This window comes from Phaenicophaeus curvirostris, chromosome 5 (genome assembly GCF_032191515.1).
Source record: "Phaenicophaeus curvirostris isolate KB17595 chromosome 5, BPBGC_Pcur_1.0, whole genome shotgun sequence".
NCBI lineage: Eukaryota > Metazoa > Chordata > Aves > Cuculiformes > Cuculidae > Phaenicophaeus > Phaenicophaeus curvirostris.
The window spans coordinates 18917801-18945336 of NC_091396.1; the positions used below are offsets into that span (position 1 = coordinate 18917801).

The 27536-nt window shown below is 37.8% G+C and overlaps 1 protein-coding gene across 1 annotated transcript in view; it reads right to left on the minus strand.

Moving 5' to 3' along the window:
* The window catches only part of LOC138720780 (mucin-5AC-like), a 56655-nt gene that overhangs the window by 23347 nt on the left and 5772 nt on the right, over positions 1–27536 (minus strand). The window contains exons 3-25 of the mRNA XM_069857120.1: positions 18270–18338; positions 17278–17343; positions 16594–16855; positions 16076–16190; positions 14610–14700; positions 13654–13763; positions 13218–13434; positions 12160–12285; positions 11581–11698; positions 10648–10786; positions 9551–9661; positions 9062–9131; positions 8140–8277; positions 7881–8045; positions 7323–7417; positions 6453–6579; positions 5455–5710; positions 3517–3569; positions 3037–3137; positions 2048–2199; positions 1458–1596; positions 1258–1371; positions 563–742 (exon numbers count right to left, since the gene is read on the minus strand). Of these exons, the coding sequence (XP_069713221.1) occupies positions 563–742; positions 1258–1371; positions 1458–1596; positions 2048–2199; positions 3037–3137; positions 3517–3569; positions 5455–5710; positions 6453–6579; positions 7323–7417; positions 7881–8045; positions 8140–8277; positions 9062–9131; positions 9551–9661; positions 10648–10786; positions 11581–11698; positions 12160–12285; positions 13218–13434; positions 13654–13763; positions 14610–14700; positions 16076–16190; positions 16594–16855; positions 17278–17343; positions 18270–18338 (3014 nt within the window). The remainder of the gene's footprint in view (positions 1–562; positions 743–1257; positions 1372–1457; positions 1597–2047; positions 2200–3036; positions 3138–3516; positions 3570–5454; positions 5711–6452; positions 6580–7322; positions 7418–7880; positions 8046–8139; positions 8278–9061; positions 9132–9550; positions 9662–10647; positions 10787–11580; positions 11699–12159; positions 12286–13217; positions 13435–13653; positions 13764–14609; positions 14701–16075; positions 16191–16593; positions 16856–17277; positions 17344–18269; positions 18339–27536) is intronic.

The following is a 27536-nucleotide window of genomic DNA, read 5'->3' on the forward strand; positions in this document are numbered from 1 at the left end:
TTCCTCATTTACAGTTTTTAGTACTTAATAACATAAGCTAGGAGAAGCTATGACAACAGGAATACGTTTTACTTATCTCCTGTGTAGATGCTTGAAAAATACATGCTTGCATTTTACAGGAGGCTTTCATTTGTAATATTTTACTGCCTTGTTCTTGAAGTATTATAGTATGATTTGTGTGTCAATGAGAACTGGAAACTGGATTTTAAGACCAAGATTACTCAACTGATTTCTACACACGCAGCTATGTAATTTTAATAAGCTCTAATGACCTTTACCAAAGTTCATTGGGTAAGTTTAACAAAGTCAAGTCCTAAAAAAGTGGTTTGCCAACTCAGGTTCTGTCAGGCCAAACAGGCACTGAAAGCTTTCTTCAGAGTTCAGAACAGCAGCAGATTGATTATATGGTTTTCTGAGGCACGAGAGGAATGCAAACCAACATGAGATATCCTGCAGGAATACTAGAGACATCATCTGTTTGGGACCTCAGTAGGGTCTGAACAAAATTCGCATGCAGTCCACATCTGGACTGTAAATTGCCATTCAACTGTCAGTTTCTCACCTTAAAATTAGGGCTGAGCTTGATGAAGATGCTTGTTTTCTTGTCCCACATGAGGATCAGCCCACTTTTGGTTTCAATTACCAAGTACACACCCATATAGCGGACTGTGTATGGCACCTCGTCATTTTGTCCTCTCTTTACAACACTGACATGCTCCTCACCAAGTATCAGTTCATAGCTCTGAAACAGGAGGAAGAGGTGATTAGAAATTAACTCAGTAGCTGCAGCTGTGGTTGTAAACCTGCTTTTCTGCTTTTAAGAGTACTACAAATAATTTATACAATGAAAACATATAATCAAAACTGAATAGTTCAAATCTCAGGTTCCTGGAACTGTGGTAAAAAAAGGTGTTTTAAATGGCATAAGTAAAAAAGGGTGTTTTGGTAGTAACGGAGGAACTACATTGCACGGAAAAAAAAATCTTCTGACATGATAGTCTAAATTCATGCTAAAGACAATTTTCCTGTAGATCTGTAGTTTGCCCAAAAGTGATATAAGTTATGGTGGGAAAAGGAAAAGAGAAAGCTGTGAAGCTCTACCAAATATTTCACCAGAATCTGATATAAATTTAACTTACAAGTTGATTTACTCCTAAAACTATTTTTCCATCTTCCTTGAAGCAATCGATATCTAGGCTTTTCCTAAGCACTAAACAGATGGAGAACAAAACTGGTGTGTATGCAAAACCTTCGTACCTCTAAGAAAACTTTGATAGATTTTGAGCAAGTTGTCCCAGTGTTGCCACAGGGAATATTTTCAGTGATAACCCTGAAGGTCCCATTGGCTGTGCCACTCTTCCCACAGTGGTCCTGAGTAGAGAATAACATTTAAAATGTTACTATATTATAGACATGATCAAGTTTACATGTCATTTACTATTGCTAATTATCAGTACCTGGACTAGTGTGTATTCACAATTTCCGTTGAAGCTGAACCTTTTGTCATCGAAGGTATTATAATGACCATCTCCATAAACAGCACAAGTGCCCAGACATTGATCTTCAGTGCATTCCCACTTCCTATTCTTACACACACTAGGAGTGAGAATAAAACATTTTAATAATAAAACAACTCAGTATTTTGTGTAGATATATCCTAACAACTCTTTTTTTTTATTTGGGTTTTTTGTTTTTTTTTTGGCAACTCGTCCCTGGTAAATGTTATATTGATTCTGGAGTTAAAATATTCTTACATTTTTCATGTAAACAATTAAAGGAAAACTCTGTTCTGCTACTCTGAATGCATTAACTGCAAATTAGGATAATACTTAATGAACACTGTAGTCCCAAAGATTTCCTCCCATTCTATGCTTTGGCCACCAACCTACATCAGAAGGAAACTGGTTCACGCTGTTTAATCCAAAACTAAAAGACCCATCAATTAAGGAAACGTGCAATCAAAACCTTTCCTCACTGCTGTACTATTTAAGATCTTTGGAAAGGCAAATGATGGAACCAGGAATGCTACTTCTGAGGAAATATTTACCAAGTGTTACAGTCAACGCTGATCTTCTCCCCAGGCTGATACATGGCTTCATTGTGAATACATGGACATTCCTCTTCAGGAATACAACCACCATTCCCATCTAACACAAGTCCAGCTGGGCACATGCAGCCAGACACACATTGTGTGCTATACTGGAAAAGTCAAGAGGAAGATATAATTTCAGAATGAAATAATCACAATTGAAAAAGGAAGATTAAATTCTCATAAAATGTCTTTATATGGTCTTGTTGCTGCCCAGCTTAAATGGGAGAGCACTATGAAGTACTTACAGGACAATGGAACAGAAGGGAAGTTATTAGCCTAATTATTAGTTATTTATATTAAAGATAAATGTTTTGTATATGCCAATTGTGATTGCTCTGCTGGAGTCTGTGAAATCTGAAATATATTAATCTGAAGTCTTGCTCTGTGTTAACTGAAGAAGCCTTGTAATTTGTAGAGGGTGATTTGTGATTGAATGGATCTTTAAAAAGAAAGTAAGTACTATTAATTTTGATTTGGTTGAGTTACACTGAAATCTGTTTGCCTTATATGGTACTTACTTGTGAAATGGCATGTGGCTACCATGCACTTAGGTGGAATAGTATAATTAGATGTGCAAGAAATTCACAATTGCACCATGATATGAGAAAGCGTGATTTCTCCTAGCCAGTTCATAGCCAATAATTTTCTCCTAAAGAAGTAAAATGTTTGGCGGAGCCCTAGGTATTTTCACTACTAATTACTGTTGCCTGCAGTAGCTGAAGAAAGGTAGACACAATTTTATTAATTAAATTGTATGTTACTTTATTATATTTTGGTTTAAGGGTCTCATCGTTATTGCTTCACAGCATAGTTTTAGGCTTTTGTTATAAGAACAAAGTACCTGTATTGTAGATTTGGAACAGAACAGATAGATCAATCACTTCAGCACCAAGAGCAAAGACAATATCTGGAAACAGCATTTAACCCATCAAGGACATACTTACACACTGCATATCCAGAGTCTGGCAACTTTTTTGACATTCTGCTCCGATTATTCCTGCAGTGACGTTTCTACAGTTGAAGTAGACCATGGGAGATTCACAGACTAGAGGAAAGAAAGAAGTGAGAGCAGTAAGAAATGGCACAGAGTTTATCCTACATCCGTAGCTCTTAAAAACATCTATAAATTCTTTGGAACTTGTGTATTTCAGTTAGTAGGGATTACTATCCCTATTCAATCTGCTATGTAGATTCACTCAGAACACTGAAATCCCAGAAAAAAACCCCACAGTATTTCAGAAAAAAAATCTTTATGAAAAAGGTCTCATCATTAATCAACAATGACAGGTTCACTCTGTCTTTTATAACTGTTGCACTATAACTAACCGAGAAACACTTCTATTATTTAAAAATCCATTAAGAAGAATTAATTCTATCAACTATTTCAGTCCAAGATCTGGCACAGAGAAAATTTTTTTTTTTACCTGGATTTGGATTGGGTGCTCCAATGCAATTCAGTCTTCCCTGGATGCAAGTGCTGTAAGAGGAGGGAGAACATTTTTTTCTCTTCTCAAATCACATATTGAGATTGAGAGCTAATTCTTTCATCAAGTTTCAGAGTTTTCAAAGGAATTTCAGAATGCTGTTATGCAATCTCAGGAAAGAATTTCCTGCAATATCACAAACAATGATGCTTTTCGTATGATATCTGTTATTACTTAATGGGAAAAATCATAGGTTGAAATGAGTGTTTTGCTGATGTTGTTATGATTTTATGCTTGAAAAATCATGGAATTAAATAGAAAATGCACCTGAATACAATTGCTCTGTTAGTCTGGAAATAGAAATTCTTAGAATCATATAGGTTGGAAAAGAACATTAAGATCATTGAGTCCAACCCATAACCAGGCACTTCCAAGTCCACTACTAAACCACGTCCCTCAGTGCCACATATACACAGCTTTTAAATACCTCCAGGACTGGTGACTCAACTACTTTCCTCAGCAGCCCATTCCAATGCATGTCAACTCTTTCAGTGAAGACATTTTTCCTAATAACCAATCTCAACTTTCCCTGACACAACTTGAAGTTGTTTCTTCTTGTCCTATCACCTGTTACTTGGGAAAAAAAGCTGACACCCACTTCGCTACCACCTTGTTTCAAGTTGTGTTAGAGAGTGATGAAGTGTCTCTTCAGCCTCCTTTTCTCCAGACTTGAATAGCCCCAATCCCCTCAGCCGCTCCTCATGAGACTTGTGCTCCAGAACCATCACCAGCTTCCTTGCCTTTCTTTGGACATGTTGTGGCAGCAAAATGTCTTTCTTGTACTGGGGGGCCCAAAACTGAACACAGTATTCAAGGTGGGGCTGCACTAGTGCCGAGTACAGGGGGAAACCCCCTCTCCAGTTCTGCTAGTCACACTATTTCTGATACAAGCCAGGATGCTATTGACTTTCGTGGTCACCTGGGCACACTGCTGGCTCATATTCAGATGGCTATCAAACAACACTCCCAGGTTCTTTTCCACTGGCAGCTTCTCAGCCACTCTTTCCTAAGCCTGTAGCATTGCATAGGGTTATTGTGCTCCAAGTGCAAGACCCAGCACTTGACCTTGTTGGACCCCATAGAACTGGCTTTGCCCCATTGATCCAGCCTTTCCAGGTCCCTCTGTAGAGCCTTTCTTCCCTCAATTAGATCCACAATCCAGCTTAAACTGGTGTCAAATGCAAACTTACTGAGGGTGCACTTAATTCCCTCATCCAGATCAGATCAATATCATAAAGATATTAAACAGAACTGGCCCCAACACTGAGCACTGGGTAACAACACTTGTGACCAGCCTCCAACTGGATTTAACTCCATTCACCACAACTCTTTGGGCCTGTTCAGCAAGACTACACCCATCCAAGCCAGTTTCTTGTGAAGCATGTTTTTGGGACATGGTGTCAAAAGACCTTACAAAAGTCCAGGTAAGCAACATCCACAGTCTTTCCTTCATCTACTAGGCAGGTCATCCTGTCATAGAAGGAGGTGAGGTTGATTAAGCAAGACTTGCCTTTCCTAAACCCATGCTGACTGGGACTGAACATCTGGTTACCCTGAACAGGCTGCACTCAAGATGATCTGCTCCATAACCTTTTCCAGCACTTAAGTCAGACTGAGAGGCCTGATGTTTGCCCAATACTCCTAACTTCCAGTCAACTGGGACCTCCCCTGCCAGCCAAGACTGATAGAAAATAACTTGGTAAGCACTTATGTCAGCTCCCTCAGTATCTCCAGGTATTCTTAAAGTATAGCTGAAAGAATGAGAGAGTGTTGTATTGAAATTCAGGCAAGGCAGGGTGAGACCAGTTTAAATGCAGCTGATTTTAATGAGAAGATACATATATTATTGCTTGAGTGTTTTGCAAAGGATTTACTTACCATACAAGCCCATTTTCATGGACAGCTTCTCCAAATGGTATGGGAGATCCTCTGTAGTAGCAGGGGCATTCATTAGCAGGAACACATTTGCCACTCTCATCCATGTAGGTTTCATTTACACAAGTGCAGCCATCAACTGGGACAAACTTAATGTCGCATGTGACATCATGCTCACTCAGAGACCGACAAGTGGGTTGACAAGCAGAGATGGTGTAGCTGTAGCTTAAGGATTTGGGACATGATGTGGTATATTTTGCTTGAGAGAAAATAGAATAGGTTTGTTAATCCCAGAAAGTAATTTCTGGAGGGAAATAAAGAAACCACAGGCAGCAGAAAATCATGTAAAAAATACTGTACAATTCTGCCTATGTTGCATCTTTCATGTAAATGTGTTTCTGAATACTTCCAGAGTTAGACTTGAAAAGCTATTGTAGATGTGAAGTAAGTGATGCCTGCAAAGCAGAATTCTTTTTTAAAAGTGAAGTTTTGGAAAGAGACCTCTGATTGGTACTGCCATACATTGCTAAGACTTCTAAACCTCTTGAGGTGTGATGTCTCTCTGAACGTCTCCTGGTACGCTGAAAACAGACCTACTGGGTCAGTGGAACCCAGTGTGCAGCTTCAGAGACCTTTCATTTGCAAGTATTTTGGTTAGTATTACCAGTACTGTAATTCTAATATGGCACTTTTTCTCTGCACTAACTTGTGATACACAAAACTGTAGTGAAATTTGAAGTTGCACAAAACGAGATGGAGGCACTACCATAACACCAGTCTCCTTTCTAAGCAAACTATGTTTCTCATATATGTGTATTCACTCCTGCTAGCAATGGATTGCTGCTAAGGGAACAGTGAAGGAATACTTCCAGGAGAGCACTTAACAAAATACCTTCCTCAACACTTACTGCATTTGTCTAGAGATCATTATAAAATAATCCCTGATCAGCAGTTTTTACTGATGTGTGTTCTTAGGAAAGTGGATTGTTAAAAATACTTACAGCAGACTTCAGTCCTCCATCCTTGCAGCTGGATTCCTTTTGCAGAACAAGCTCTCACATAGGACGACAGGGCTGCACAAAGACAGTCCTCACTATTTTCACAATTACATGTGTCAAACATGCAGTTCTAAGAATGCATAGAAAAATAAAGTCTGAGCACTGGTAATATTGTCAATCTAAAAAAAAAGTTATCTTTCTGTTCTTAGGCACTAATTCTTCTACAGATATTCAGATAGTTCTATCACTTTCCAGTCCTTACCCAAGTTTCCTGACTGGGGAGAATTAAGGGAATGGAGATTCAGTTACTATTGGGAAATAGCAGTCTTAAAGTTTGTTATACATTTGACAGTTTCAAATTCCTCTGAACCTTATTTATGAATATGCCTTATAGTAGCATGCAAAGCTCTAGTCACAGTATGCAGCCTAGACACGTCATTTCACCAGCGTCCGTACCTGGATGATTCATGAAAATAAAGATTGGCAACACATAGATAGCAGAACGATGATAATTATCTCATGTGCTTTCTGTGCCAAGTAACAAGCTACAAAGCTGATAAGAAAACAATTCACCGATATTCAAACAAGCATTTGACATGCTTTTACATACACTTCCTACTCTATGTGTACAGCTATCCAGGAGTAAATAGCTGCCTTTCCATTCCCAAGCTAGTCAGGATCTTGAAGACCAGACTGACATGTTACAATAAAAACGGAAACACATGCTGAAAGAAAGAAGTGCTGCAGTACAGAAATGGAAATACAGGCATCGTGTAAGACAAGAGACATGTCTGGAACAGTCCTTTTCTTGTAGCTAGTTGTAATGATCCTATTTCTATTGTTTCTGAAGGGAAAAGCAGCTTAAGAAAGTACCATGTGGTAAACAGAGGGATTCACTGCATAGTGACAAGCAGCAAAAGGTCCTTTGCTGTCAGTTAGTAGTCCACACCAATGCTGAGCATATTTTTCTGTGAAGAAAAAAAACAATACAAAATTTGTATTTAGTTAGTAACAAAAGCACACTGCCTTAGTGTATGGAGCCACTTCTGAAATCACATCAAATCTCTCCTTCTCCTGACTTTATTTCACTTAACTTGTGGGTTAAGGTTCCTAACACCAAAGAAGAGGACTTGCTGAAGTGGATGAACATAAGATTTTCAAAGATGTCTGCAATCCACTCCTCTGACATCAACTTGTCAGCTTAAACATCCTCTCTGTTGTCAGTGACTATATAGTTTTCTTTAGCTATGTTTCTATGACTCTTCTTTTACTTAGTTACTTATCCCCAGTGTGTTCATTCTGAATATTTGTTTCTAATTTCATATGTATGTTATTACCAAGTATATAAGCCTTTACTTTCTTATCCTTTCTTTCCAATGGATTTTTTTTTCCTTAGAGATGAACAAAAAAGCCTAGGAAAGAAGGACGCACCATTATCAATGCTGAGTGCACAAGGGTTCTCAAAACTGGGCTGGATATTTGGGCATGAAGCTTGAGTTCTCCAGGTATTAGCAAATGCTGTTGCTGTTCCTTCAATTATTCCACTTATGGCCTTGAAGTCATCAGTTTGGATATTATTAAAATTTCCACAGAGACCTGGTGAAAAGTGGTGAAAAGCAGTGAAAAATTTATACTGCTCATACTAGACAAAAGACACTAAGCAAGATGTTCTTTAATTTCATTTACTTACCACAGGTCTGGTTTTTGAAAATAGGATCCAGCCTCACAAACACTTGCATGATGGGTACGATTTGGATTTCAAGTTGAACACCAAAGTTTGTCTGCATCATGATGAAGAATGATGAAGGTCTGAACACAGTGACATTAGCTATAGATGAGAAAACAGAATGATCACTTTCTGGATCTTTCTGAATGCTGGCAATAGTGCATCATTATACTATCCTGAATTTCTGTTGCAGTTGTTGTCTTTATGAAAATTAATACGAAATATAATTAACAATTTACAGTTCAGAACTTGCTTGTAACTACCAAGGCGTTAACTTTATTTGCTGTCTCAACATTAAGCAGCTGGAGATTACTCCTTCCAAGAGAACAAAAAGGAAAAACAGTATGGCACTGAGCATTAAAAAAAAATACTTGTATTTTTGTTTCTGAGCTTGTACAGTTTACATTGGAGCCCTCACTCTCTTGGAGAGGGAAAATAAGCAGATCTAGAGGTCAGAGACATCACATAAAATCCTTTGTTATTTAGACAGAGAGCAAAAGTCAAATTTCTGTCTGAGGAAGTGTGAGCCCGGAGATGGTAACTTGGAAAAAAGAAAACAAGAGGTAGAAGAGGTAAACAGATGACTTCTGTGTTCAGTTTTGGGTAGTAAGAAGGATGTAAACCTTACAATGATCAAATCTGGAGAGTGTAAGTGTTTTCTTCTATTTGAACTCTTCGCTATGCTAGTACTGTCTCCCATTTCTTCCTACTTCCACTTCAAAAGCACTTGTGTGACTCAGGAAATATCCTCAAGAAAACCAAGGTGTAAACATGCAGCTTCTGAACAACTCACAGTCCTTTTATCTCCCACAGTTTAAGAAAATAAGTATGTGTGGAGTTGAAGTTCTGAGCTTATTGGTCACAGACTGTTAGAGAAAAAAAATACCTGCTGAGAAGGGCAGTTGGGTGTAAATTGAGTTCACAAACACACCACCATCAGGTTTAACCTCAACGAGCTGAAAAGGAAGAGGAACAATAAGCAATTGTGTGAAGAATAACTACAGTCCAAAGAGTAATAACGGTGATGACTACACTGATATTAATTAAAAAGTTATTAAATAAAAAGGGCAGTTTTGTGATTTCATCTCCCTCTTTCCACTTCATTCACTTTACTAATTTCCCCTGCCATATATGAATTATTTTTAAAGAGAATTTCTCAACTCCTGAGGGTTTCTTTGAACTCAGTCAACTTCCACACAGCCAAATTTGCAGCTGATCTGAACAAAATCAATTTCTTTTCTCTTGCTTAAATATAACTGGTACTTATCACGTATGCTGACTACTTGAGAGAGAAATGCAGTTCCCTGAACAATTAAGGCCGCCTTTGTTTCCCATATTTTAATACTAACTTCCCATGCTTATTTTGCATTCTTACAGTTTGTCCTTTATTCATGTTGAGGGTCACTGTCTTTAAGCATGTCTCAGTGTCTGTTAGGCCACATTGACGTAGTTCTACTAGGATGGTGAATGTTTCATCTTTACAGTGCTGAAAAATAGAAAAGCCAACAGTTGTTTCATGAAAGGTTAGTTAAAGAAGCATCCTGTAAAATTTTCTCTCAACATTGAAAAAGTATTTCTGTTTCTGGAGAAGATCCAAACTCTTCCAGATTCAGTTTTGCCTTCTGTAATGATTAGGAACAATGAGAGAATTAGAACCTGGTTTTCCATTTTATTAATGATATTCATATTTGGAGTTTGTGTTCATGCCTGCTTCTAATGTTGGATTCAGTTCTACTATATTTCTCATCTTTCTGTAGCTGGTATTGATGCTAGACAAAAATTTTTGATAAAACATTTTCAGGAGAACAGTAACACACAACACTTATTTTTTTTAAACTGAATTGTGCATTTGGGGAGTAAGGAAAGCAAAGACAAACAGATAAACCCCCTAAAAGATCAAAACATTTTACTCACACATTGCTGCAATTAAATACTTTCATTATAATTAATTTTTTTCTGTTTCTTTTGGCTTTTTAATTCTGCTTAACAATCTTCAAGATCTAACAGAAATGTATCATTTGACCTGAAATGATTTTCTGCATCTGAACTCCCCAGAAATGAAATAAAAAATGCTAGTCTTACAAATTCCGTTTTTTTTCCTTTCAGAATTGTTAGTGTAATTTTTCCGACTTCTACCGTTTGGTCTAATAACATATCATACATTAACATGGCAAAAATTATGCAGCTCAATCAGAAAGCTGGATTAACTACACTGAAGAATGTAGATGAAGTAAATTCTTTAAAAAGTCAATTCTCCTTAGCAATTACTACATCACAGAACTGGAAATTCCTAATAGTTAACTGATGATTGTCATTGAATGGCAGCATGTGTTTTAGTAAACATGTGGCTAAGTGAGAGGCAAGTTAAGGTCTGTATGTCAAAAGAGGTAAGTTTCAAAAATGTTGATTGAGATTACCTTTTCTTTCTATAAATGTATAAGGCTTTATGACCTAGTAATAGCTGATTCCTACCTTAGAAAGGACATAAGTGCAGTCTCCATGGTGATCATAACGTTTTTTATCATACGTGGAAATGTGCGAACCTCCCTCTACTGAACATGTTCCTGGGCATGATGTGTCTTGGCAGGTCCACTGGCCTCCATTACAAGTACTGGAAGAGACAGAATAAAATTAGCTGAAATCAATAGTCATGTTACAGTGGTAAAATTAATTACAGTGACATTAGATTCAGCTCATTTTCCCTTCAAGTTCTAATTTGACCCACAGTAAATCTAGGCTTAAAATTTTCCAAAACATTGTGAACATGCATAAAAAGAATGGTATGCATTCACTTTGCTTAATTAATTGTTTTCCTTCTTTGAACAGGTGAACTCTACACCAACAGCTATTGGATGAGTAATTTCATGGGTTTTGCAGCTAAGATAAAACACAATGACAAATAAAAATATCTTCCATTTTGTTATACAAAGATACTAGAAACTAAAAGGCATTTAACCCCACACCTACTCCTGATGCAGAGCATATCTGTTTTCTAACGTGATGTGGTAGTGCACAGCTACAGGATTAGTAATTCAAGGTTGTGGTATGTCATCTCTTGCTTTCTCTAGAAAAATAAATATTTGCAAATATATAAATCACTGTAACTTCATTCCCCTTAGAGAAGTCCAGATGTTTGAACACAGTGAACAGAGAGGAAGAATTTTAATTGACTGGTGAGAAATCTGAATGTTATCAATCCTTGCTTTGATCACCTTGAGTTAGAGTGCAAAGCTAGTTAAGGGTCTTGCTAAAAAAACAAGCAATGTTCTTTCAGGATATTTTGGAATAGTAGTGGTCAGTTAAATACACATGTCAATTACAAATGGTGCAATAACATATAATAAAACATTAAACCTATTAAATATGTAAGAGGAAATAGCAAGTTAGTAAAGTAGCAAAGGTTACCAGGAATGGCATTGCTCTGTAAAAGAAGCTCCTGTAGCATAGGTGTTGCCATTGTAAACACAAGAGCACTGCTCCTGGGAAATACATCCAGAACTGTTGATGTCATCAAATACAGTCCCTAGATTAAAAAAAAGGCAAAACTTGGATCAATTAAAAAGGCATTTCCTATACACCATATTGGCCTGTTTCAAATCTTAAATATCATGTTCTAGACAGATCTACAGCTGTCATGCATGGTACCTATGCTGGTGATAGTAGGATGCCAATATGCACAGTGAAGGATTTTTATACTTAAATTTCACCAGCTTTGGAATAGGTACTTCTCGTAGCACAGGTGGCTTGTTGAGAGACAGTCTTGATCTGTTTGCTGTTCTGCTTTCTTGCTTTCTTATTCTATTGCATATGTATTGGCAATTCATTCAGATGTGTTTTCTCAGCTGACACGTGACAAATGCTTGGCACTTGCAGATGTGAAAAAATGCAAATACAGAGGCTTAAGCCCCTTGGAACCTGCCCAAATCTTACAGGTAAGCTGTTGTTGTTCTTTGAGATTAGAGATGCGAGCACATAAAAACTTGCCTGGGGGGCAGAAACAACCGTCCATGCAGTGTTCTTCACAGAATTGAGATCGTTCAGGGTTGGTGCATGTGTCAGCACATGGGGAGCTGCACTCCTGGTACTGCATGTTGTAAGGACACTTCTTGGCTGAAATTTTAAAGGAGGAGGGCTTTTTTTAGTCACAAGTATTTCTTGTTCAATATGTATGATAATATTTGTATTCATTTAAGTTTTTCAGCTAGATGTAGATCCACACTAAAACGGAGATCCACTGCCAGTTCTCAAAATTTGCAAATTTAGTTACCTAGATCCATATTTTACAGTTGAGATGTGCTTTCCATGACTGTCTGATGCTGAACTGGCTCAATGACTGTATTTCTGGGGACAGCAAGGTAATGAACCCACAAAGTGAGCAAGGCCTGTGTTTCTACTGAAGGCACCCTTCTTGTGGACACCTGTATTGCTAGTAAAATGCAAGACTTAAGTTCCTAAAGCTTTATTACATTTCCATTTTTCAGATACTGTTAGAAGGGCAATAGTATCTCATGGAAGTTTGTTTTGCAGCAAACGCTGATGGTGGTATCAACAGCCACACCCCATAATCTAGTATATATTTAATTCCGTGCAAATGTCTAGGAAGATTACAGTAGTGCAAACTCCTAACTACCAAGTAAGAGGAGATAAATAAGAAAAACACTTGTGAAGACCCAATCAGTTAATAACAGAATAAAAAATGCTGTAGCTACCATGAGATAAGGAGAGAAACAGGAACATAACAAGCAAGTGTACCTCATTTTTTCTCCTTCTTTATTTGCTTCATTTACTGTCCCACTTAACTAAATAGCATAGACTTTCAAATAGAGTTTCCATGTAAGTGTTTGATACTGTTTAATCTAGTTTGCATTAGAACTCCTAGCTCTTTTGCTGAAGTCATCATGCTGGAACTTGTACAGCAGAACTCTCTGGAAAATACAGTCTTGAATGGCCCTTAATTTCTCAGGAATCCTTAGAACCACGTGAGGGCTGCTTGGTGTTTTAGTTGCTGAGCATAAAGCAAGGCTGTTTCCAGTGATACTTACGGCACAGTTTTGAGGTTCTCCAGTTCAGAGGATGCCCGCCGGCATGAGCACACTGTCGGGAGTATTCAGCAAAGGTATCACAGATACATGAGGAATTTTTTGACTCTTCAGAGTGGCACAAGTCATCTTGACAAGTCTTAATGTACTCTCTAACATCAACGAGGTCATTACAGTCTGCAAATGCAGTGCTGGTCAATGTTTTCTGGCATATGTCATCCTTGGGAGAAAAAAAATTAAAAACTTCCAGAAAGTGGAAAGGAACATTTTTTTATTTCTTTAAAATACTGTTACTTTGTATAATTTTTCTTTGATAGAATCTTATATTCCTTTTTAAGTTGCTGTCACAAGGGCTTCTACTGTTGACCCATCTGAAGCTGTAGAGGGGAAAAAAGATGAATTTGAAATAAAAATAAAAGAATAGTCAAAAGATCCTTACAAAACTTTCAGTGCAATTATCTGGTGGGGTAGAAGTGGAGTCTTCACAGTGTTCTGTTGGCCCATCCATTTTCTGCATATTCCCAAACTGCAAGGCTGTCATCTTAATACCTGTGCAAAAGAAGTTTAATAATGAAGGTGGGTTTTTTGTTCAGTGCAACTACTTCTAATCTTTTTCTTCTCTCAAGAATTCTGCTCAAAACTGGTCAAGGCAAGTAGTTCCTTTAAATCTTTAAATGTAATCATCATCCCTTCCAAAGGAATCACTACGTCGCTGTCTCAACTTAACTTGCACAGCATGCTGGAGAAAGTAAACATTAGAGAACTGTTGTCAGCCTATTGCATCTCTATGCAAACTAAGATTTTTACCAGAAAAAGAACAAATTATTTTCAGATTATATTAAGCCCATGCAGGGAAGAGAGAAAATAACCTAAATGGCGTTTTGGACAATACAGACTGCTGTGAGACAAGGTTTAGGAAAAAGCTCAAGCTGAGAATAGATAGAATGATGAAGAAAAGATCTTACAAATATTATGCAATTCAGCACACAAATGTAGTATACTAATTTTAAGGCAGAACTGAATCAATAAATATATTGACAGGACAATACAATTGCCTTTTGTTTTATTGAATATATTACTCTATTTATTTATGTTATTTGAGAAAATCCAGCTCATTTTTATGGGGTTAGCTGATTAGGTAAATAAAATTATGGCACAGAAGAAATATAGTATCAGTTGTTAACACCAGTACTATATTTATACTTGAAGTATTAAATTACATTATCTGATTTCTGCACTACATATTTTTAAACACAGATTGAACCATATCTTCTGGGTAAATCACTTAGCAGGATAGGAAAGAGGAATGTGGATGGTACTAGAGTTAAAAGAATACAAAAATAAACGCATACTGGAGACCTCAGAAACTAATTTTTAATATTTAAAAAACTTAACTGTTTGAATAGAACTCATTGTAAATTGGTAAGCCATTGAAGTCCCCACAAAGTCCACAGGTCTGATTGGCATATTTCTCATTCAGTTCCAGCTAAAATGATGAACAGTAAGTTGACAGAAGTTAGTATAAGCATTCTAAAACATGGTAAAGACATCTGAATAGCACCTGCACCTGCTTTATTTTTCATTAAATAGAAGTGATTTTATTTAGTAATCTAAATCAAACCAGGGGATAGAATGAAGTATTGGCTTGGATTTGATTTATAATGCAGAGTTCGCAATGTTGATACTGTTGATGCAGGCCCAAGTTTTCAGTGTAATATCTATATTGCTCTCAGCCTCCATTCATTCTTCCGAAAGAAATTCAAATCCACAGTAAAAATGAATCATAGAATAGTTTGGGTTGGAAGGGACCTTAAAGATCATTCAGTTCCAATCCTTCTGACACGGGCAGGGACATCCCTCTAGATCAGGCTGCCCTAGGCTCCATTCAACCAGGCCTTGAACACCTCTAGGGATGTGTCCCTATACACATCCCAGGTTACCTGTCCCTGCTTGCACTGCCTGTGCAGTTTCCTCCTCTTCTTTAGTTTAACCAGCAGGTCTTGACTCAGCCACACCAGTCTCTTAGATTTCCTGCCTGATTTTCTAAATACAGGGACTGAGTGCTCTTGCGCTTTATGGAAAGCATCCTTAAATATTTGCCAGCTTTGTTCTGCTCCCTTGTCCCTAAGGATCATGTCCCAGGGGGTCCTTCTGAGTAACTCCTTGAAGAGCTGGAAGTCAGCTTTCCTGAAATTTAGGGTCCTGACTACACTCCTCGCATGTCCCTTATCCCTCCGGACCTTGAACTCCACCAGTTCACTGCAGCCCAGGCTGCCTCCGATCATATCACTGATGAGTTCACTTGTATTAGTGACCATCAGGTCCAGTATTGCATCTCCTCGGGGGGGGTCTCTATCAGCTGGTTTAAGAGATTATCTTCAATGCACTCCAGGAGTCTCCTGGATTTCCTACAGCTTGCCATGCTACTTTTCCAGCATATGTCGGGGTGGTTGAAGTCCCCGAGTAGGATGAGAGCTTGCGAGCGTGAAGCTTCCTGGAGCTGGAGGAAGAAGACTTCATTGATCGGCTCTCCTTGATTGGGTGGCCTGTAGTACACACCAAGTCCTAAGAGAGTAAAATTCTACTAGAAAATTACGTTTGAAGGGGTAAGTAGGCCCTACATCAACAGCAGTGAGTTAATGATGTAATGAAAATGATTTTTTTCACCCTATTTTAAGTAGACATCTGCTATCCACTAGAAATACATCCATGTAATTTTCTTCAGGAATACCTGTATGTGGACCTATCTTTATTAAGAAAGTATTGCTCAACAGTATGAGAAGGCAACAGCAAACTTGTAAACAGGTAGGGACTGGCCTCTGGTCTCTGAAGAGGTAGACAGGTCCAGGAGAAGTTCTTACCAGGATGTTATCATCTTCATTCCACATTAATACAATGCCCATTTTGCTGACAACTTTCATATAAATGCTGCTTTTCTCTATTGTAATTCCAGATTGGCTGTATGGCAGTTGAACTCTAGGAAAAGGCAGAAAGAATTCTAGGTATTTTCTGATCTAGATCTTTGATAAAGAGAAAAAAATAACTTGTGGTGTTCAGCATCTGTATGGACTCTAAAATATTGCTGTTGTGTGAAAAGAAAAGTGATTTAAAAATAAAACATCATCATCAAATATGGATCTGAATGTGGATCAAACTTCTCAGGATTTTTTCATCCAAATTTTAGTTTTAAGGTAATCTTTAAGAGAAGGATTGATTTACTCTGAAAGGAGTTAACAGTAAATAATTTGTTATCTATGTTGTTACAATTGTTAGATTTTTTTGAAGAAGATGTAATTCCTGTCCCTCTCCCCATCAAGCCCTTGGCAAGTTTGCAAAAAAAGGTCTGTGCTCACCAAACAAGGGTTATGAATAAACTTACCTGTTGCCATTGATCATGACAACACCTTTTGTTAGTTCAGCAGCTACACCTTCAAGTTTCATGGTGATACGACTGATTGTTGGAGCATTATCCACCACTACACGCCTAATCTGGATGTTGAAATCCTCATAGGGAGCATTGCAATGGGATGCAAAAATGTAATTACAGAGCCCAGGAAAGGAGAATATGTCACCATCAAACGTCTTGAAGTGGAAGTTGCCCCATGTGCTACACACTCGACCATTGTGAGCAGGATTGGAAGCTGTGAATTAAAACTAGATGTTATAAAATGACTTAAAATTCCCAGCCTTAATGTGGTGAAAACCATCTTGTCCAAAGCTTCATTTTGTCATTGAACAGTTTTCACCTGCCTACCTTAATACATTATTTTGTGTCCATATATCCATTATAAAATTGCGTATTCATTCTTCACTCATCTTCTATCTGTTACTCATCATATATAATCCTAGATACGGTTATAGTTATGTTCAGCTAGAGCTTTAATAGTTGGCCACATTCCAGCTAAGATAACAGTTCAATATTGTGTTTATTAACCACTCTATTACTCCTCTTAATGATCCATGACTTTCTTCACCAGTGCCTTCTCCCATTTGTATTAGATTCCTCTGTCTACATCCCCTAAAACTGAAAACTTATTGAATACAATTAATTTCCTTTACTTACGTGTTATTACTGGATTTGTCAGCATTGGCTGGATGATGTTCACTTTAGATGAAACTGTAGTAGAAGCTAGAAAGAAGAGTAAGAAATAAAACAAAAACTAGTGTACCAACACAAAACTTAAACCCTAAAATTGCCCTAGAAAGGACTAAAAAGCTAAAATGCCAGATCGAATGAAGACATGTTAAGCCTATGATGTTTTGCACAGGCCGTGGATCAGGTTAAAATATATACTAAAAGTCAAAATCAGGATTGTTAAATCATAGGATATTGCTTTCAACTGTAATTACTCGTATTTTCTACCTTTAAATTCTGACCCTTTTCTGAAACTCTGTGTTGTGTTATGAGAGGCAGAACTTCACAGCTCTGCATATTGGAGTGCTTCAGACACATTGAATAAAACAAAGAGTTAAGCTGTACTAAATTGGCTTGTTATTGGTACAAATGAATAGCTGACTTCTCATTACACCTTCTCTTTCTAAGGAGGGAACAGAAACTTTAATTATGCCCTTTGTTCTCTGTTTAATATTTTTCCGTTACGGGGCTGAAAACCCTTAGGAATGACCACAAATCCATTGTACAGGATGATCAGAAATAATTACATGGAAAAAAAAAATCAATGAAATTAGGTTGCCATCTTGATTTCCTAACATCAGCTGCTGCCTTTATAGCTTGCTGGAGTGGTCTCATTTCCTTATTTATAATGAGCCAAACATCCTGCATGTATACTCCACTTTGATTTTATATCTACACATTCATGCACATATGTACACGGCCTCTACAAACACACACCTTTTTTTCTGAGTTGCCTATTATATACAGCCACACTGAGTGTGTTCAGTAATTGGTATCTAGTAAAGATACTACTATTCTTATATAGAGAAAGGCTTGTTAATAAACATTTATCATTATTTGACATTACAGACAAGATGCTATTTTTAGTAGAGATGTAGCAAATAAACACAAATACAAATACACAGTATAAACAAACATACTGTTATGTTTCTGCTGAACATCCTCGGTGTATTTGCTTCCTGTTTCCTGCTGGATTTCAGTTTGGGCTCCTGTGAACAAATTGTAAAAAGCATATTAAATACAATGTCCTGTATCTGAATTTTTAAAGCAAAGCATTTAGATAGGGTCAAAGGACTCAGATACATCTCTGTAAGATAAAGGGGACAGTTCTTTACCACATTAGAAAAAAGAAAACAGCCCCCCCCCCAAAAAAGGGAATAGGTAATTCTAGAAAAAACTGTTGCAAATATGCAGAGTTTGAAATACAAGTAACATTTAATGTATATCTGCTTTTTTTGTTTCCTTTAAAACTCACTACAAGGGATTCTCTTTACTGGATCACAGACCTTATTTTACTGCTGCACTAAATATCACTGATATGTGAAACAATTACAAGAAGAATTCACAAAATTTAAGTAAGTAATTTATTAAAATTGCTGTGTAATAGCTAGATAATAAGAAAAGGCACAGAACTGTTTAAAAGAAATGAAACAATTAGAATTTGATCCAGTAATGGCTGCAGAGATTTATATCTGGAGAGTAGCGTGCTGGCCTCTTCTCCCAAGTGACAGGGGACAGGACAAGAGGGAATGGCCTCAAGCTCCACCAGGGGAGGTTCAGGCTTGACATCAGGAAAATATTTTTCATGGAAAGGATCATTGGGCACTGGCACAGGCTGCCCAGGGAGGTGGTTGAGTCACCTTCCCTGGAGGTGTTTAAAAGATGGGTGGATGAGGTGCTGAGGGGCATGGTTTAGTGATTGATAAGAACGGTTGGACTCAATGACCCTGGGGGTCTTTTCCAACCTAGTGATTCTGTGATTCTGTGATATGCCAGTTTCTTTGGTAGCTAAGCACAGTGCCTTTTCTTCTGGAGCAAATCTAAAGCCTGTCAGGGATTTAGATTTGTTTTACAGCCAGATACAAGAAGGTATCTCTGAGTGATAATACGAGGGCACATAACCTGAGCAGTAACCCAGGAGAAGTAATCAAAAGAACCAGGCTTCCTGTTCTGCCTCTCTACTCCCTCTGGGAAAGTTAAAACTCGCATCTTCTCTGCAGAAAACCTTAAGCATCATACTGTAAGTCTATTTGACCAAGGGTTCTTGTTACCCCACCTGAAGGTGAGACATGGTCCCAAAAAGAGGGGACCTCCCTTGACAAGGGAGGCAAAAACAGGCCATGATCATGTGACCACATGATTAGACATTCAGCTACATCAAAACTGTCCTATTCTTGTGCCTTGCTTCAAGGTTTATTTTTGTGCCTCCAGTTAAATGGTTACTGGATCAACTAGATGAACTGTCTTGATGATTTCTTCTCTCCTAAGTTTTTATTCCTTTCTATGCATGGTCTAACAACACCATACCAGAGAAGGTACTGGCAAAGACTTTTGAGAGATGACAAATATTGATCTAAACACTTTCATGCCTAGAAAAAGAGTGACTCTGAGCTCCTAGATTGGCACTCTAAACTCTTGTCTTTTATAAGTAGTTATGTCATGCATTTCCTGTAAAAGAAAAATGGCTACCATTTTCTTCTGTGAAAGATTGAATCCTATCAGCATGCAGTAACAGTGCATGGAATATGCAGAATAACATGTATCTATAAGCTGCCAAGCCTAAATCCTCAAAGGATTTAGGTGATGAAATCACTAAGATCTGAATCCTGATCAGGATTATTTGAATAAGCACTGTAGGTGTCTGGAGAATTTCTCCGTCAAAGAGAAACTGCTTATATAATTTCGTCTGAAGTTAAGCTCCCTTTTTCCTTGCACAATAGATGGGAAGGGTTCAGTGACTCAGAACTGGATCCATAACACCTATGTCACTTAACAGTGAGTCACGTTAGTGGAAGAGAGGAAGATGCTGAAGTCAAGGGTGTGCCATAAATGCCAGTTCCCTTTATTGCTTACTTTCTTCCTTGCTGAGCATTTCCTCCACTTTAAGAACCTCAGCTCAGATACCTCCATGAGAGCTGGACAACTACCTCTGCCTTAAAAATAGCCAGATAAGGAACACTTTTTTTTTCATTATTATTTTTCTCATGTAACTTCTGGCTATGCCCACCATGTAAGCAGACTGAGAACTTGATCCCAGAGCAGAAGGAAGCCTATCTGAAGGGATTCAAGCCCCCATTCCCAAAGAGATACTCGAGAGACTGCTGTCTTTGGAGGACAGGGATCTGGGCAGTTTCAGCATATCTAGAAGTTGTTTCACTTTTTGCAGTTTATTTTAGACCTAAACGTTTATTTCTTTTCTCATTTAACTTTAGGCGTGACCACTTGTGATGTACAAAGAAGTAACTTAGGACAGAGTTTAACCATTTACAATTTCCCATTAGCCTTTCAGTATCACAGATATTATCACTAGGTAAATGATTTCATATGACTGTAATTTATATTGATCAGATGATAAAAAATTATACTGATCAGGTGAGACAAATGCCTCTATAAGTCTTAATAACAGGCCAGAATTTGGTCTCACCCATCACATCTATAGGAAACTCAGCAGGCATGGAATCACAGAAAATTTGTTTATTCTAGCATAAGAATCTTTGTAACAGAGCAAAATACTACATTTTGGTCGGCTGAATTTTCTTAAAGAAACAGCAAGGGCTTTTGTTTACTTAGCAAATACATCATTAGCCAGGAAATTCTAGCTGCGTTGGTTTATTTAGCAGTAGTGCATTGCCACCTTGTTGACCATTAAAAAGTATTTCTCAGTTGTAAAAATAGTCAAGATAATTTACTGTTTGATAATTTGGCAAATGACTTGATTCTTCAGAATATTTCTGGATGTACCTTGCTAAATTTATATCCATATACATGGATGTTGGTATTTCACCCAAGATATAAAGTCAGGAACAGAATGTTTGTGGACCTGGCATGGGATTGAACCAATACTGTATAGTCACTCAGGTAATCTCAAGATGTTTTCAACAGATTACAACTTGAATAAAGCAGGGTTTGCTGGACACTGTCTAACTGCTACTCAGTTTTCAAAACAATTATCAGACTAGCATTTCACAGTACAAATAGTTTTCTTGGACAACGAATGGCCGAAGATGCTTTTGACTGACATGTCATAACTCTAAATGTAAGCTTACACTCTAAGCGACTGTTGTATTTTGTGCTTAAATCAGCTCACCAGTATTTTAGTGTTTATTTCACAACAATAAAGTAGTCTACAATTATATTTGCACTTGTCAGTGTTCTGAAAATTATATGCAAGACAAATTTACTTGGACAATTGAAGATTTAAAAATGTTAGCTGACAGGGCAGTAATTACTATACATGGATGGGACTGACTTAAAAAGCTTCTACTCATGCAAGTAATTTAAATTTGTGCAGTCCCATTGATTTAATAGGGCTACTCCTATTAACAAAAACTGCCAAGACCAGCCCTGATGGATATATAGAAGAAAAACACCAATACAAAAAGATAGATTACATGTGTCAGATGCATCTCTGAGTCCTGCTCATACACAATATCAGTAATTTATGCAAATATTTTGCATAGGGTACTATCAATGCACAATTACTTAACTGAAAATCATTGCCATATGCATATTCCCTTCTAGTCTCTTTTGCACAAGAAGTTGAAAGAAATTTTGAGGAATCAGTATTAGCTTCTGGTAGGTGACAAGATACCACAATAGATTAACCAGTGGTCTGATTTAGCAACTGGAAAATGTAATGTTTTAAATTTTATAAAAAACGGAATATAATAATCAATCTTAAAATATGCAATGAGAATAAAATGCAATGGGAATAAAAAGCTTTTGTAAGACATAAAACATGAGTGATACTGAAAAACTGACATTTTAAGATGTGAATAATATTTCTTTTTGATTTGATCTTCAAGGCTACCTTCCAAATGCAGTTACATGCAGTAGTTTGAGGTAACATTAAATTAATTCTGTCCAATTTAAAGATAGTCATTGCACACTTAATGAAAATGGAAAAAAGTGTAAAGACATTTTGTTTAAATGCAATCATCGGTTAAATGCAACAAAAAATCATTCTATTTATTTTTAAAATATTACTAGATATAAACAGAGTACTTTTAAAGATAACTTCTTACCTATCTGATGGATACAGAAAATCATTAACAGCAAAGCCCGTTTCAGTACCCACATCCTCCTGCCAAACCCCATCTTGAGTGGAGTCTGGCACAAGGATGTTGGGTGTAAAGTTGGTCAGGAGGAGTACTTCGCCTGTGCTTTGTCAGTCTTATATAGCAGGGAAATTTGGCTTCAGTCCCAGATTGATTGAGAGAGTCTAGAAAGGTGGGGTTTGGGGGATTTCATCAAATGAACAGGTAAACAGAGGATGCTCTTCCTTCCTCAGAGACTGGTCAATGATATTTGCATTTTGGGAGGATTATATACATATATGTACATGCATTTTGTTAAGGTTTGATCTAATAAAGACACATAACATGATTGTAAACGAAACACAACTCCTCCTTCACAAATAACAGGACCTGGAATAAATATAATTTGGTGTTTCTTTACAGTTATGTGGATGGCCTGCAAGGAATTATTGGAAGTTTTTCAATACCGTAACTGATGCCAGGCAGCTCCTTGGCAAAAATCCCAAATGATTTCTGAAGTCTGAAGAGGTGTGGGGCATTTAATACATGGGGGCCCAGCATTAGGGAGTCATCCTTGGCCTCTTGGGGCTACTAGTCTTGTAAAAAATATCAGACTAATAACTCGAAGAGTCCTGCACTATCACATGGTGACACTGAGTGTATGCCATTGAAAACCTTCTGTGTGGCACCAGTAAGCATTAGGCACCCATCTGAGAAACATTAATCCAGCATTACCTAGACTGTATCCTACATTTATTAGAGAGAGGCTTAAACCTTGAAATGTACTTCTGAATTCTGCATAATCTGATTTTGTCTTCTCATAGAAAATATCAGGAATGATTGCATGCTGCCACCCAGATGTCATGATGCAGGGTGTACCCCCCTCTTTCACTGGTATCAGACACCAGTGGGGAATTCACCTGTGGGATGCATGCTTGGGTGGAGGGAACTCAAGGAGCCAGCAAGAAAACTATGATATAATTGCCATGACAGAAATGTGGTGAAATGACTCACATAACTGGAGTGCTGCTATGGTTGGCAATAAACTCTTCAGATGGGGCATGCGAGGAAGGAGAGTCAGTGGGGTAGCCCTCTGTGTTAGAGGATGGGTTTATTGCTCACCAAATCCCTTTCTATCATCTACCACCAGTCCTGGCTGATTGGGGAAGTTCCACTTGATTGGAAGTTGGCAAATGTACCCCCATTTACAAGAAGGGTCACAGAAAGGATCCAGGGAACTACAGACCTGCCAGCACGATCTCAGTGCCAGGGAAGGTCATGGAGCAGGTTATGAATGTTACCACACAGCACACACAAGACAACTAGGTGACCAGGCCCAGTTAACTTGTGATAATGAAAGGCAGGTTCTGCCAAGTCAACCTGACCTCCTTCTATGACAAGGTTACCTGCTTAATGGACAAGGGACAGGCTGTGGATGTAGCGTACTTGGGCTTCAGTAAAGCCTTTGACACTGTTTCTAACAGTATTTTGCTTGAGAAACTGGCTATCACAGGCCTGGACAGGCATTCCCTGTGCTAGGTAAAAAACTGGCTGGACGGCCAGGCCCAAAGAGTTGTGGTTAATGGAGTTAAATCCAGTTGGAAGCCCATCACAAGTGGTGTTCACTGAGGCTCAGTGTTGGGTCCAGTTCTGTTCAATCTCTTTATCAATGACGTGGATGAAGGGATTGAGTATTCCTTTAGTAAGTTCGCAGATGACAGTAAGTTTAGCAATAGGTACGTGGGGAGATATAATCGAGGTGGTGGAAAAGGAGAGGGAAAAATGTGTATTAAGATGTGTAGAGATGCAGAAAGGACTTTATTTGTATAAAATGGGACAGTATTATCTTCTGCATGTCTGGTAAGACTCAGTTCAGCACTCTACTGATGTTGGCAATTTCTGCTGAAGCAGGAGAAGGAGACAAAGCCAGAAAGTTGTCCTAGTTGTAAAAAGTGATCACAGCCTAATTCCTTTGAATTCTTGTCAAAATCCTAACCCAAAATTATAAATTTATAAAGATGTCCGTAAAAGTCTAACAGAGTACAATACAATATTCCATTCAGTTTGTGTAATTTTTTTTTCCAGTTTATTTCAGTTCAGCCCTTATTTCCACTTTTATTTAGCACTAAATATATTAGATCCTCACACATTAAGTATTATAAAATAAATGAAGAAGAGTTCCCTTATGAAGTGTTCTCTGGATTTGATTTTTTACTAAATTCAGTGGTAGCTTACTATGGCAAGGTTGGGGTACTTAAGTCAACATCTTGTCCTTCTATAGCATGAAACAGGTTTCCTGTCAAAATATCCAGGATGTTTAATGAAGTTACAACTTCATAATCAGTAGTAAGCTGTTTACACACTCTAGGTCTATATCTTCATGCTTCAGCAGGCCAGGAGAAAAGATTGTATTTCCTGCCCATAGAACATTGTTTTACTCTGTGCCAGTGCTGAGAATAAATATGAATTTATCTGTACATAGAAAACGCAAATGATATCTTATTTACGTGACCAGTTAGCTGTCTTAAATAAATATGCACTAGTCTCACTTAAGCTATTAAAGAAGCCACACAATACACAAGGCTTTCAGCAACTAATGTGCACACATCTTTAGCACTGGGCTACATGATGGTCAGAAGTAGCAGACCTTACTTCCCTTCTAAGTTAAATCCACCTCTGCATGAAGGGAGTAACAGAACACCAGGATCTTTCCATGTTACTTTTAAACATTTGGAGAGAGTTTCTTATTTCTCATTGGGTATACTAGAGCAAGGGACTACTGATAAAGGAAGGAGTTTTCTGATAGGGCAGTTAGTGCTTTTGATACTCATCTGGGTCAAGGCTGTTATTTCATTTGCCCCATCTCTTTTACTGGAGCTGTTGCTAAGCAGAGCTCTAATATCAAACACTTCTTTCTTCTTCTAAGGCAGCTTTTAAGTTTTCACTCACTATAACTCTGTGACTCAAATAGCACACATCAAACTTGTGCATACTCATTCACTTAGCATTTACCAGTGCACAGTCTTACATAGCTGTTGTGAAGGTTGTCCCAGATGTATTTGATGGTGTGTTCTTCAAAATATGTTACTCAGATATTTTTCTTAAAACATTACATATTCTGGAGTTGTTATGATTGCTACTGCTTAGATTGAAATTGTTGATCTCCAGGGAGTAGTAACGTATTCAAATAATAGTCCAGTGTTCAGCTTATCCAGCCAAACAGGCTCTTTCTCTTCCTACCTCTCCACCAAAAGGAGTGGGCATAATTGATAATATTATAACAAAAGAGGTACAGAAGAAATTTGGGTCACTCTGTTAGGTGGTTTGTGAAATTTTGAAAGCTATCAGGCTATGAGATTTTACTGATTGCTGGGAGAATCATATCTGTACATGAGAGTATCACAAAACTCAGCAGGAGTTAAGTAAACATGTTCATTGGTCACGTGGGTGATTCCTCCAAGGGGTTCTCATGGATTAAAAAAACAGTAGCTGGAGTACTTGTGAGTTTCCCAGATGATACAGTGAAAAGAGCCTACCTTTGCGGGCAGGTAGGAGTAAGTTCTCCTCTTCAGTGTGAGAGGAAAGAAATCCCAGAAGTAAATTTTGAAGCATTTTAATAACAGAAACTTAAGGAAATATTTTAATGCCAATGCACATCAGGAATCCACTAAGGGACTGTAGTGTTTGGTATTGCCTGGCACTAAAACAAAGCACTTTTGTTTGTAGGAGGGAATGTTCAAGGAGGTGTTGAAACCATTTTTGGTTTTTTTCCTGCATTTTTGACTGGTTTTCTCAGCTTTAATGTTGTGTGAAATGAAGAAGCTTATCTTGACATCTCAGCTTCAAATAACATGGAAATTAATTTAGGATAGATCTGTACAGTTGATACAGAACAGCTCATTTTATAGAAGGTTATTGGAAACAAATTACAACAGCCAAGGAGCTGGCTGACAAACATTCTTCTGACTTTTATCTTTTTTGATCTTGCATCACTAATCTATGCCAATGGATTGTAACAGTAAATTCAATATATGGGTTATTTGATCCATAATTCTGACAATAGATATAAACTCTCCAGTTTTACCTTTTCTTCTTTGTTTCTTTCATAGAAGTAGGGACAAAATTTGAGGCATTGATTACACTAATTTAATGTAAAATTTCAAATGCCAGATAAAATGCAGATATCATATACACTATAAATACTATAATTACAACCTGGAAATAGATCATATAATACAAGAGTGGCAAAGGCAAGCATTCAGAATTTAGGAAGTGGTAGAATTAAGGGTATCAATGAAACCAAAATTCCTGTGCCACCTTTGTTCAAATTACAACTCCACTAGTGTTGAAACTTTCACCTCCTCACAAGAATAATAAACCATAGATAGTCGGAAGATGTCTAAAGCTGCATTGTACCTCAGATTTATGAAGTCTTCATTTACCGTGGAAACTGTGAAAATGAGTGAATATTTGGATAGATCAGAGAAGAGAATATTTATTGTGGTGTGGGTAATGTAAAGTAATGACATCCTGCAAGTAACGTAAACCAAGATGACATTAGCAGAGGATCCGGCACACCGTTTCCATCTAGCTCTATAGAGGTTTTGATGCTCTTCTTGGCTTGTTCTGCCCATGCTTTTCTCACCTTTAGCTGGTAGTCTACAGGTGACTCACCATGGTTTTGCTTTCCAGCCCTACCCAGGGATTCATGCTCACTCTCCACCCTTCTTTCAATGACCTGTTAATTCCCCCTAATAAATACATGCACTGCCACTGTGGAAGAAAATGGAGGACATGCTCTGGCCATAGGGTCCTTTCCCTGGATCGTGGAATATATGATGCAGTCTGTCTTCTGTTTAGTATAATGTCGCAACACCTGAGAAATCTCAGAAGGGTTTCTCCCTGGAAAACAAAGCTGCTTACAGCCTCACAGGGAAAAGCATGTGGAGAGAGTGTTAATCTCTAAGCCAGAATGGCAGTTGAACTCTGTGTTGTATATAGCTGTTACTGCTTTTTAGTTTGTTATAGTAACTTTAGACCTCTTTATGGAAGGCACTATGGAACGTAGAAGAAAATGCTTGCTATGGAGATAAGATCATCTAACTGGAAAAGACCTGAGAGCTAAGAGTAGTGAAGATTAGAATAAATGAA